General features: G+C 39.7%; 1 protein-coding gene across 4 annotated transcripts in view; it reads right to left on the bottom strand.

Moving 5' to 3' along the window:
* dock4b (dedicator of cytokinesis 4b) overlaps positions 1-12,466 on the bottom strand; it is a 141,125-nt gene that overhangs the window by 38,040 nt on the left and 90,619 nt on the right. For 3 of the 4 annotated variants that reach the window (XM_026147369.2, XM_026147372.2, XM_026147370.2), the window contains exons 23-34: positions 12,002-12,194; positions 11,445-11,581; positions 8,116-8,250; positions 7,648-7,746; positions 6,400-6,494; positions 5,787-5,862; positions 4,580-4,680; positions 4,271-4,329; positions 2,799-2,947; positions 1,879-1,964; positions 491-517; positions 14-109 (exon numbers count right to left, since the gene is read on the bottom strand). In XM_026147369.2, coding sequence (XP_026003154.2) covers positions 14-109; positions 491-517; positions 1,879-1,964; positions 2,799-2,947; positions 4,271-4,329; positions 4,580-4,680; positions 5,787-5,862; positions 6,400-6,494; positions 7,648-7,746; positions 8,116-8,250; positions 11,445-11,581; positions 12,002-12,194 — 1,253 coding nt within the window. The remainder of the gene's footprint in view (positions 1-13; positions 110-490; positions 518-1,878; positions 1,965-2,798; positions 2,948-4,270; positions 4,330-4,579; positions 4,681-5,786; positions 5,863-6,399; positions 6,495-7,647; positions 7,747-8,115; positions 8,251-11,444; positions 11,582-12,001; positions 12,195-12,466) is intronic. The other variant, XM_026147371.2, reaches the window with a different exon arrangement.

Here is a 12,466-nt window from a genome sequence, read left to right as displayed (position 1 = left end):
TGCGCGCGCCCACCTGTAGTCTAGCAGTCTTTCCATTAAACGAGTGACGGTAGCGATCAGAGAGATCCCGCTCTCCCTCCAGGTCTCTCTCTCGATCTTCTTCAGCAGGCTGAAGGACAAATGAAGAGAGACAGAACAAGACAAAGATGTAAAGACCAAAAGAGACGGGGAGGGCAAATGGGGGGGGGCGATGGAAGAAACAACTAAGAAAGGAAAGGAGGCGAAGCAAAATTAATAGCAGTCATACTGGTGTCACCTATGCTTGTTGGCCTGCCTACAGGAGCTCAAGAAAGAAAAAACACAAAGGTGGCTAAAAATTTTTTACAACACCTTATTTACTGTTATGCCACCAAAACAGGTTTTTATAGAATTACGGGCAAACACACAACAGCCAAAATACTGAAGCTGTTTATTCTTCTTTTTTTTGTAATTGCTCCACATTTCCCCTCACACAGACGACACTGAGAGAACAAAGAGGAGGGTGTCTTACCTAGGGTACGGACCAAACAGAGGAATTCTACTCCAGGCGGGAAGCATAGGCGGAATAAATTAATATTAATATTAGCACACACTCACACAGGTTAGTTTAGGGATTAGTGGACTTAGTAGGAAAAAAAAATAATTATGAACTTAAAGTAGGCTTAAATCAAGAAAAACAAAAGAAAATTGAAATTAAACATAAAAAAGTGTTAATAATAACTTATTATGCATGATTACAATATAGCGCACACTATAACTACTGAACTTTACAAAATATGAACCGCAGTGCCTCTGCATTTTATTAATGTTTCACGTGTACAAATGGTGGGAAAGAGAATGATCGACTATGGAAGACAAAGGGATATTAGAAGTGGATCCATACTCATAAAATAGATCACACTTTGATTTGTGGCTGGGCGGCAGCAGAAGAGTGATTCGGAAATACGACTTCATTTAATGCAACATGGTTTTCTTTTCCTTTTTCTTTTAAAGTTGAAATGCAAGATTTTTGCTTTGAAAGCTTCAAATACTAGCAGCCCAGAGAGAAGGGCGACATAAAAATATAAACAGAAAAGAAGCAGGGACCAACATACGCACACACTCAGGTGAACACACACACACACACACATATATGAAAAGGTGTGCACAAACACTAAGCATGCAGGTGTACAAACCTGGAAACTCAAGGACAGACAAAAGGAGCTGACCAAAGAGGAGGTGTGAGTGAAGATGAAGGCGATTAAATGCTCATCACTTACCTCTCACTGCTTGAAAAATATGCTTTACATAAGCAATTTCAAATACAAAACTACCTATTGTATATTTGTATAATAATGACATGTTTGTTAGTTTGAAAGTAAGCCTGCAGCTTTCTGTGTTGCTTCCCTCATTAGCTACATGCTCTGAAAGCAACCTAAGCCATTTAATGGCTTTCTTTATTGAAGTACAAGAGGCCTTTTCAGAGCTGTAATGCTGCTATCTGTGCTCTGGGTTTTCAGGGTTAAAGGCTAATTCTCAAAAGCAGAATACTTAGACACATCCACTTCCCGATAAAACACCCATTTAGTGAGGCAAATGACCTGCAGATTGCAGCCCACGCAGATAATTTACCTGATGAAGCCTTGTGTGGGTTGCATCATTTAGGTAATTAGACCCCCATAAACAGCTATTTTCACTGGAAGTGCCCAGGTCTCCTAAACTAGCCTTCATGCACTTTCAAGTAGGTTTTTGCTGGGATTTTACTGTTTATTGTAAAAAATAAATAAATAAATTTTTAAAAATTGCTTTCGCAGCCAAATTATTTAACAAATTTGCAGAGACTTTTCCTTCAAAAGTCTTTCTGGAAAATTTCTACTTTATTAGATTTTGTAACATTTCTTGATTCTTTTACCAACTCACATGCTGTTGAAGAGCTCCCTGTATGTCTCATCGCCTTTGCCTTCAGACATCAGGCTGTCCAGCTTGTCAATCAACTTGGCCTCCACCTGTGAGGAAAAGCATTTAAAGCTCAGAGGCTCGCAGTCTGAACAACACTGACATAACAAAGAAGAACGCAGAGCTTGATCTTAAAGTGTGCAGCATCAAAAAAGTAGACTTAATTATCTGAATGAGAATGCATAATTCTCTTAAACTTGCAGTATTTGCAATGACCAGCAGAGGGTGACTTTGACTCTGACTGAGAAAAATCTGACTGCTTATTGATCACTTGTTTTATTACCTGAATAGACATTTTACTAATGATTTTTGAGTACTAGTTTATACAACGTGATACTTTTAGAGAATTGTTGATAATAAAGCAGGATATGCTTTAGGGAGTACGTTTTGTGAGTGACAAGACACCAATCGATCTCACCCATCTGTCAATTTCTTTACAGTTAAATTGTTAGAATTTACAGTTATGTGAAAAACTAAAGACATGCCATGACCAAGTAGCCTGTAGAACCACCTTTAGCAACAAAACATAAGTAGTTGTTTTCTGTAATGCTCTGTCTCTCACATTCACATGCTTCAGTTCATATATTATACTAATTATTGTGGTTTCTGAAGTTTCAGAAATGTAAATAATATTATTATTTAGCAATGATAAACAAAACCAGCTATAAATGAATGTAAATGTTTTAGAAGGAAATTAAACATCACACACACTGCAATTATTACAAGTTATATTTCCAATTATCCAGTTATATAGATGTGGCTTATTTTTGATTATGACAAGGATGAATTTAGCTTTCATTAACCTTTGCAACTAACAGTTAAAGCCAAGATTAAATAGTTCTGAGTTGGTGAATTGATTTCAGTGAAACAGCAGCATGCAGTACCTGCTTAAAATTGCCACTGCGTCTTTGCTCCCAGTCCATCATGTCGTGGAAAATGGGGATCATGACATTTCTCAGATCAGGTTGAGGCACCAGCGTCACCTCCAGGAACGGCCCAATCATTGCTGGGATGAAGTTCAACTTATGTTCACCTGGAGGAAAGATACAGATCGGCACAGAGGTCAGGCTTTCACTTTATCCCTGCACACAGCATATTCTTTATGTCAGAGACAATTTACCCAACTCTGGAAAGGTGTCTTCCTTCAAAACCTTTGCAATAAATCCTGCTCTAGCAGTTCATGAAGTTCCCAAAAGCCCCAAAACTTTCTGTTTTGATTGTTTTCTGCTACTCCCCCATTCTAATCATTTAAACAAACATTACACCTTTAAAAAATAATGCCTCAGATGTTTTGTTTTCTTTGGCTAACACAGGTCTGAATTCAAAAGGTCAAGTGGATTTCTCTCCTCTGTCCTCCCTTTTAGACAGATTCTAATAAAGTGCACTTCACAAATTCCTTCCAATTTGGCTGAAGTGCTAAAACGAAACAACTTCGAGTGCACAGTTTATTCCATCATTTTCAGCAGAAAGATGTAACGTTATTATTACTATCAAATAAAAAAAGAAAGGAGGGGGGGGGGGGGGGGTTCCAAAGTGTACTTGAAAATGAGAAAAACCACACTTGAACAGTACGTTGGAAATTACCATAAAACAAAATTGCATCCATCCATCACAGAGTCAGAACAAAAGCATCCACATAAAGGAGACCAAGGCATCCAGTCGGTTGCCATGGTGACAAATGGTATAAAGAAGAAAAAAGGGTTTTTTGTTTTTTTTAGATCCCATCAGCTCAAGTACAGAGAGTTGTTTGCTTTGTTGCATCACACAGATTCCAAGAGCTCTACTTTTGCACCAGAGGAGCAATAAATATGAATAAATAAAAACAGGATTTAGATAGTTTCAATAGAACCACAGGACTTTAAGAGATCCAGCTATTGCTGAAATGAAATCAAACACTAGCACTTATAAGTACCTGCAAATATGCCATGTACGTCATTAGGTTAAAATCCCTTCACAAATTTCTTTCCAAACATTTAGGTCCTGCATCAGCAAATCTTTTACTTTTTTTTTTTCTTTCTGCACACTCTCCAGCTTTTTTTGGGCCTCTTTTCCTTTATGAGCACTATGGAGGCTGTAGTGCCATTTATAAATGAGAATTTGGTCCGCATGATGGCCCACGTTGTTACACATCATGCAGATCCATCCATATAATGATCAAGCTGGAATCCAGCAAAGGTGTGAATTGCAAAGCACAATGAGACGGATCCCGTGCATGGAAACATTGAGTAAGTACTCAGTAAGTATCTCTTGTGAATATGCCACATGAAGGACGATGAGCTTAACAACTTTCTCCGTCATGGGTGTAGCCCATGTTGAGGAATAAGATGTGCGCTATGATGGGCCTCTATCACCTTACCTAAATTCTGCCACATGCTGAAGATCTCACAGCCCATCATCACCCTCATGTCTCCATATCTGCATGATAAAAAAAAACAACAACAAAATGCGGTTAAAAATGTGTGCACATACTGATGGAAGCTGTAGAACAGCATGTTAAGCAGTCATTAGAGTGAGTGTACACTGTGTGTGTCCAGCTGTGTTGAGGTTCTTGACAGACAGGAGGAGCAAGATAGAGCGGCTTGTTGAGTAGGTGTGTGGCTCATTACAGACTGCTCTAACGCATCCAGCAAAGAATACCAAGCATTTGTAAATAATCAGCACTTACTTTTCCAGTATTTTCTTTCTCTTGGAGGGAGAGAAGGATTCAAGTTGAAGACAGGGCTGGTTGATAAATATTACAGACAGGTAGAAATACGAATCCCACACCTGCAATAAAAAAAACATCACTTTGTTAACGTGCACAACCTCCTGACTTTAACCTACAAAAGTGTCTACCTGCATGTGGGTACACAGTAACTTACTATCAGACACAATACTGATAGGACAAACAGCCTCCCAGATCTTCAGATTACATCATTTTCATTAAGCCAATAGCAGCAGCAATCCTACAAAATTCCGCTATTAAAGGAATTCAAACTGAAAAAACAGACCATAGGATAAGCCTATACGCTGATGATGTGTTACTTTACCTTGAGAACTCACATACCTCTCTGCTGAAGATGATCACACTTATAGATTACTTGTCTATATTAGACTATTCCATCAACTAGAGTAAATCAACAGTTTCGCCTCTGAATTGAATCTTTAAGAACATCTCCACCACTGCGCTACAGTCAGGTAACATCAGATGTTTAGGTGTAAAAATGTTCAGACTGAATCACATTCCTCTACTAATGTAGAGGGGATTATCTCACAGAGTGCAATACTTCACCTATATTAATCATGGGGAGAGTTGCAACAATTAAAACGATGGCCTAAAATCAGCCATCAGTCTATTGATTAGTTTAAGACACTAGACTCAAACATCTCAAAATGTTTATGAAAACAACAAACCATCACGAATCAGTTTAAAAACGCTACAAAAGCCAAAATGCACTGGTGGTCTAGAATTACCCTGTTTTTTCTATATGTTTCCAAATGGATCAAATCAAGCCTGTTAGATAGTCCATGACTGTACCTGGTCAAGCACCATATAGAAAAAATACTGAAACCAGATTATGTATTTGATGTTGGTGTAAAGTATATTTATTGTTCTTTCTTCTGTTTTTTAGCTTTCAGCTCACTACTGCACAGTCTGCCTTAAGCATCTAAATAATAGTATTGGGTCGATTTTATATCCATGTCTCAGTTTTTGTGATGTGTGATGAACTTCCATATTATATATGTGTCTGCCTGTGTGTCAGTAGTAAAGTAATGCAGCAAACTTTTTGAAGCTATTTTGACATTCAGACTTCTGAAGCACTGCAGCACTGTTCAGACAACACACACACACACACACACACACGCACACAAAGCCTGCCAACTTCCCTTACCTTGTAGTCAAACTTGTCATTGAGGAAGTTTTTCCTCAGAGCGTCAGAAAGGTAGAGGACAGTTGTGATGATGACACTAAAAGAACAAAAAGGGACGTAGAAAGCAAGAGGTGGAGAAGATTACTACTGTGTCACCTTGGAGGGGAATCTGTCATTTCCATTCTGCACTGCTAAAGGAAAATGTGAGCAGAGAGGCAAAACCATAAATAGCTAAGGCATAACATTTTTAAGTTACACTTTTCTGTCTGACAAAACCTTTTCATTATGAAACAACTGTTACTTGTTTTTCCTAGATGATATCATCTCTGTGCCACTTGATAGTGACCTCCAGACAATAATATGGATGGATAAGCACTGCATTTACTCTCATATTAAATGAGCACACTACATTCAAATCTCTCCATCTTCTGAAGCTTTTTGTGCGATCAAAATCAAGTGTTAACTGAGAGAACCAAGGTTGAATATTTTAGCAGATGAAAGCACACAAACAGAATAAATGACTAGTTGTGAGTGAGATGCATACTGCATATCTGCATGAGCCTCTGATTTCCTGTCTGTCCTCATTCGTGTCCTCTTCCTGCTTTCCTTGATTTGTTTGCGTGTGTGTTCTTACTTGTTCGTGACCAGTCTCATGACAGTCCAGTCTTTAGGGAACATTTCTGGTCGGATTAGGATCCTGAAGACTGTAAAGATATGAAGGAGGAAATCCTGCAACACAAACACATGCAAAACAACACCAAGGCACATTAAGTTTGTTACTCAGTAAAGAGTTATTGCAGAAGAAAGATTCGGGATGGAGCTTATTTTTGACAACCATTTACTATCCTATTATATATTAGGTATAATTAAAAATATATAAAAGAAATGTTTCTATTGGCCATTTTAATATTTTCTAGCTATAAGCTACTTCTTGACTTCTCTTTATCTCTGCACGCTCTGTGGGAAAACAAACAACCTAAAACTTCACTGTAGGTCCTTTTTCCATTTGTACCTCCTCAGATAGACTTGGATCGACCGATTTTCCATTAACAAACAAGATGCTCTTATGACTCATCGAGTGACACCACTGACCAGCCAATTGGTGGCATGCAGTCTGACAACATCACATTTTAGAACCTGCATGGATCGCTTTGGAACCCTGGCCGTACAGGTACTATGACCTAATGAAAAACCCTGAAACCTGTGGTGAGCTGTGGCGAGTTGATCCAAGTAGGTACTAATGGAAAAGGGGCTCTTTTCCAGTGTGAACCACATTAAATCTGCTCAGAGTTAGTATGAAGGTAGAACAACTTCCTCTGCATCTGTCCATGGTGCTGAATTGTTAATATCAGCTCTATTTAAGGACACTACACTGTACACAAATATCTGATCCTAACACTTCTCAAGTGTTAAGGCAAATGCAGATCTACTATGTAACTATGTAGTCTGTACATAGGATAGGATGTGCTGTGTTATCAACTGTAATAATATTATACACTCAAAGTCTGAGCCTCTAGAAAGATGCGCTGCACATGTGAAAGCAGTAAATCTGGTTTCATCTGCATGTTTCACTTAGGTTTTACCACCAAACCCAGCATCAGGGTTCACTTAGTAAACTCTTTTGATTACACTTTTTTTGATGCATGTATCAGAAATAGAACTCACAAAAAGCACATTACTTCAGTTAACATTAATTCCCAATAGAGTAAACCCATGAACTTAATATCTTTCTGTCTCTTATTTTTCCTGCTGCCCAATTCTACACAATTTGTAGAAATTGTAGTAATACCATCAACAGGCATTAATTATAATCTTTTACTTTTAGACTTGCAGACAGACAGATATGGATGGAGGGAAAGAGAGAAAGATCGAGTGGTCTTACCCTCAGGTCGTCTTTGCTGCTGAACGCCTGCAGCAGCTTCTGATAGTGCTTGTCACTCATCTGTCGCAGAAGCGCCAACAAACATGCCACAAATTCTCCCTGACAACACAACACATAATGAGAGGGAGAAGATGGAGCTTTAATGTTGTTGCATATTCAGGGAAAACTTTTATTTTTCTGTCCTTTTGGAGAAGAAATGAGTTCAAAAAATAAGATCTATTGTGCTTTGAAAATAATAGTGGAACTAGTAAGAATTGTACTTATGTTAACAGGATTTTTAAGAGTTTCCTTGACCTTCCTTCATCAGACAATGATGATCACATTGTCATCCACCTCACCATTTCCGCCATTCCAGAAACTATGTTTATTAATCTAATTACGCTTCTACATATTGTCAAGTTCTGGCATTTATAGCAGTAAGCTAGCTTACAAACACACACACACACACACACAGTAAAACACACATACAGTGACATCCTGGAACTGTAGTCTCATGGAGGTTCCAGCAGGCTGGGGCCGGTTGCTAATTTCCAAGATAGTCCTCAGTAAAACTCCCAGCAGGCTTTCCACAATTAGCTCCACTTCCTCAGACACCACAAGCTCCTGAGAGGGAAAAGAAAACACACCCATGTGAGAATGAATCACATATCAAAGTACCACATTACCTTGAGAGAGAGAGTATTAGCATTTAGAATAGAAAGAAAAAAAAATGTGAATCTTGAACGTAAGAGTCACTAAAATTCAAACAGACTCCATCTGTGCACTTATGTCCTCTTAAAGTTACCTGGCATTGTTCTGCTAGCACAACACTCAACCGGATTCAACAACTGACACCATTCTGCCTCCGAGCCAACGTCTACACCCCTCCCCGCCCTGCCACCGCTACCCTGTAATTCTATTTTCATCAGTTTTAATGAGTCTTGCACCAGAATGTGGACTAATAAGAAGTTTCAGGGCCATGCAGAACATTTTGAGACTATAACTTAAAAAAGAGAGAGGAGAATGGAAACGAATAGGAGAAGGTAGAATACAAAAGACGCAGAGGCAGTTAAAGATGAAAAGAAACTCAAATAGAGCAGTGAATAAACTGGTGTGTGTGTGTGTGTGTGTGTGTGTGTGTGTGTGTGTGTGTGTGTGTGTGTGTGTGTGTGTGTGTGTGTGTGTGTTTCTCTCTAGTCTCTACCCCTGACAAGACAGACAGGTCTTGGAAAGAGTGATAATGAGAAGGAGCCTCACTGGCACATTGACTGCCACTGCTGTCACTTCCCTTTAGATATGGTGCCAGTGGGTGCTCATGTGTGCACGCATTTGTGTATGTGTTTTTCTGGCTGCCTCTTCCACTAGCTGCCTCCTTTGCAGGGACCGGTAAAAGCCCGGCAACCTGAGCAGGTACACACAGACAGGCAAATCACACAAATACACATACACAGCTCAAAGTGACTGCCGCTTTGACAGCGTCCATTGCTAAATTGATGGCTCTCATTACTGGACTGCACTGCTGCCAGTGTCCCGGTTACCAAGACTAATTGACCATATACACGCAACAAAGCAATCTGCTATTGCAGTGTACTGGCAACGATACTGGTGTAGGACTGATTCCTGTGGTGTTGACTTTCTTTAATTATTTTGGGAGATATAATGGGAGGGATACTGTCATGCAGATTCTTGAAAATATCAGGAATTGATTGCAACTGCACAAGTTTCTATGAAGCGATTACACCATATTATTTATGATTTCAAAAAGTTATTATTCTATGACTTGGAGGAGCCAGGGATATTTGCTAACACTTTATAATAAGACATGCAACTGAGGCTGTAATTCCCGAGTGATTAAATGGTGTTATTTATTGAAGTTACAATGTCTTTAAATTTACCTACAAGTACTTAACGGTGTATGCACTAGAATAAGGGGGTGACAAGTCAGATTTTTACAGGAAACAAAGAACTTGGTATACTGCAAGAACATTTCGGTAGTCTGTAAGTCATTTTAAGTAACACATAACTTCAGGTATTTTACACGAGAGGAAATAAAAGTTATACCGCAAGTAATTTCAAGCATTGTATAAATAGTCGTCATTATTATGTAACTTCTTCATAATTTTCATGGAAAAGCACAGGTCTGCAAATTTTGATGGTCTTTTATTTTTTCTTGTTTGTCTTCAAAATTACCATGAAATTGTTATTATTTGTAGGTAAATATAATTTCATTGTAATTTCAAGTAATTAAAGTTCCATTTAATTTCCATTGAATCAGCACTTAGTTGTAGGAATTACGCCTTTAGTTGTACACCACATGTTAAAGCGTAACCAGATCTTTATGCAACAGCACAATGATTTGATGAATGACTGCAATGACTTAAAAAATTCTTGTTCAAAGTCAGGTGAGAAGAATACTGTTGTGCGTCTTTGAGTCGTGATGCAATCCATCAAAAGCAACAAACTGGCAGATAGTCAAAGGAGCTTGCAAAGAAAAGCGTCTGGACTTCTTTAAGTTGCTTGAAGACGTTTCACCTCTCATCCGAGAAGCTTCTTCAGTTCTAAAGTCAAATGGTGGAGAGTCCCAGATATAAACCTAGTGGGAGTTTCCCCCCACAGAGGGACAAAAGGACCCCCTGATGATCTTTTAATCGCCTGAGCCAAGGTGTGAAACTGGGTGTGGGTCCCAATCAGCCAGAGTTTCGGATGAGTTCATTGTGAAACCTGGCCCCACCTTATCATGCGAATTCCTGAGGTCAGCTGGCCCAGGATGTGAGTGGGCGTTAAGGCGTCTGGGAAGGGATCTCAAAACTGGATTATAGATGGCAGAGAGTTGGTGTCGTAAACCACCGCCTCTGTTCAAAGATGGTCGCTCACAGTGGACATAGATGGCTTCTTTCACTCCTCTTTCAAACCATCTGTCCTCTCTGTCCAAAATGTGAACATTGGCATCCTCGAAAGAGTGACCTTTATCCTTAAGATGCAGATGGACTGCTGAGTCTTGTCCTGTGGAGGTGGCTCTTCTATGTTGTGCCATGCGCTTGTGAAGTGGCTGTTTGGTTTCTCCAATGTAGAGGTCTGGGCATTCCTCGCTGCACTGCACAGCATACACCACATTGTTAAGTCTGCGTTTTGTCTTTCAGGTGAACTGGCAGATATCACCTTTAAGTTCCTCCCCCTGAGCTCATGGGATCTCCTTCATTCTAAGAGAAAGGCAACCTTTCATCTTGAATTTAAATTTGAGAAAGAGGATGAAGTCACAAGGATCCCAATGTGGCAAACGGTGCCATCATTAGGCTCGGAAGGAGCGATCTTACACCGAAAGCCACTGTTCGATCTCTGAGTTTAATTGGACGTTTGCTCTCTGCATTACTGAAGTCTACTGAAATAGTGGGATGCAGACAGGTGCAAATGGCCAGTGGGACCTCCAGCATCCAGGGATGTAAGTGCAAGGAGTTGACTGGCCAAATTTAAAAAAACTAAAAGCAAAGGCTCTAGTCAGGCCAGGCCAGGGATTTCTTTCTGGCACTAACATTTAATAAAAACCTGAAACTGTTTTTTATTAATCAATAAAACAAAAAGAAAGAAATTCTAAAGACAGCTATAAGCTTTTAAGAGATTAAACAAATTTGGGTTTTGAGCTTGAAATATGCTTTAGATGGATTTCATTACCTGAGCTTTTTAGTCTAAGCTCAGTTAACCAGCTGTCTCAGTTTCCTCATCAGTAAGAAAGCCAGTGTATTTCCCAAAACACTGCAGTGTTTCTTTAAGGAAGCAGGGGGGCCTGACTAATGGCTCTCAGTTATGAGTGTAATACTCACCGCAGTGCCATTTTCCTCCTTCTTGATTAGAGAAAGCATGCTGGAGAGGATCTGGGCACACATGACCAGGTCTCTCTGCTCCTGCATGTGGGCCTGTAGCACTCGAAGCACCACCGGCAACAGGATGCATCGTGAATCTACAGCACAAACACATCAAAGACTTAATGAAGTAGAAATAACAGAACGGGAACAACTAAGAAAATTTTCTACACTCATTTCTCCGCGGGGCCATAATGTCTTGCTCTGCTTTCATGCTCAGTTGAAACATTATTGACTGGAACTAATGAAAATCTTGTATGACATTCATATGATTTGCATGAGGGATGTTTTTTCCCTGCTACATGCAGCCTTTGGGAGCGTGTTGCAAATAAAAAATTGACACAGTAATTTGCTTCAGTGTAAACCCTTTATTAAGAACAGTTTAATAACTTGGAATTTGGCTCACTGCAGGGTAACAATTAGCTAAGGTGTGTTCTCAAATGGGACTGCAGAGCTAAAGAGTTGTGATCATGTTCCAAATGCTGTGAATAAATGCTTTTTGTCCTACTAGTATTTACCTGGGTTTATGTAAAGCTGGCTTTCCACAGTCTTGGCAATGCACTGCAGTTTGACGGCCTCCAGGGGGCAGTCAGGATGGACGGTGGTAGGCAGGCTGCCCAGAGTCTCCCTGACGAAACCGGCCACCTCGCGCACAGTGAAGATCTTCAACAGCTCGCCGTAAATTGCCGGAAATGTTCGGAGGAACACGGCCTGCGCATAAAGAGGGAATGTTCAATAACAGGTGCAGGTGCAACAGGTGGAGCTCATTCTTGTTTAAATGCTTTCTCCAGGCATGGAATCACTGTGCTGAAAACCATGATGAGAGTGTTCCTATAGATGTATATGCAGTAAATATTTTACCATACATCTTTCACTAACTTTAATGATGTAAGTAGCATAATAAAGAAGCTACATCCTAATGACACTGTGAAGATGCCCTGCAGCTCAGCTCAATCGATAAGAACTGACTCAAGAAGAAGCGA

This window comes from Astatotilapia calliptera, chromosome 17 (genome assembly GCF_964374335.1).
Source record: "Astatotilapia calliptera chromosome 17, fAstCal68.1, whole genome shotgun sequence".
Lineage (NCBI taxonomy): Eukaryota > Metazoa > Chordata > Actinopteri > Cichliformes > Cichlidae > Astatotilapia > Astatotilapia calliptera.
This window is presented reverse-complemented; position numbering and strand designations above follow the sequence as displayed.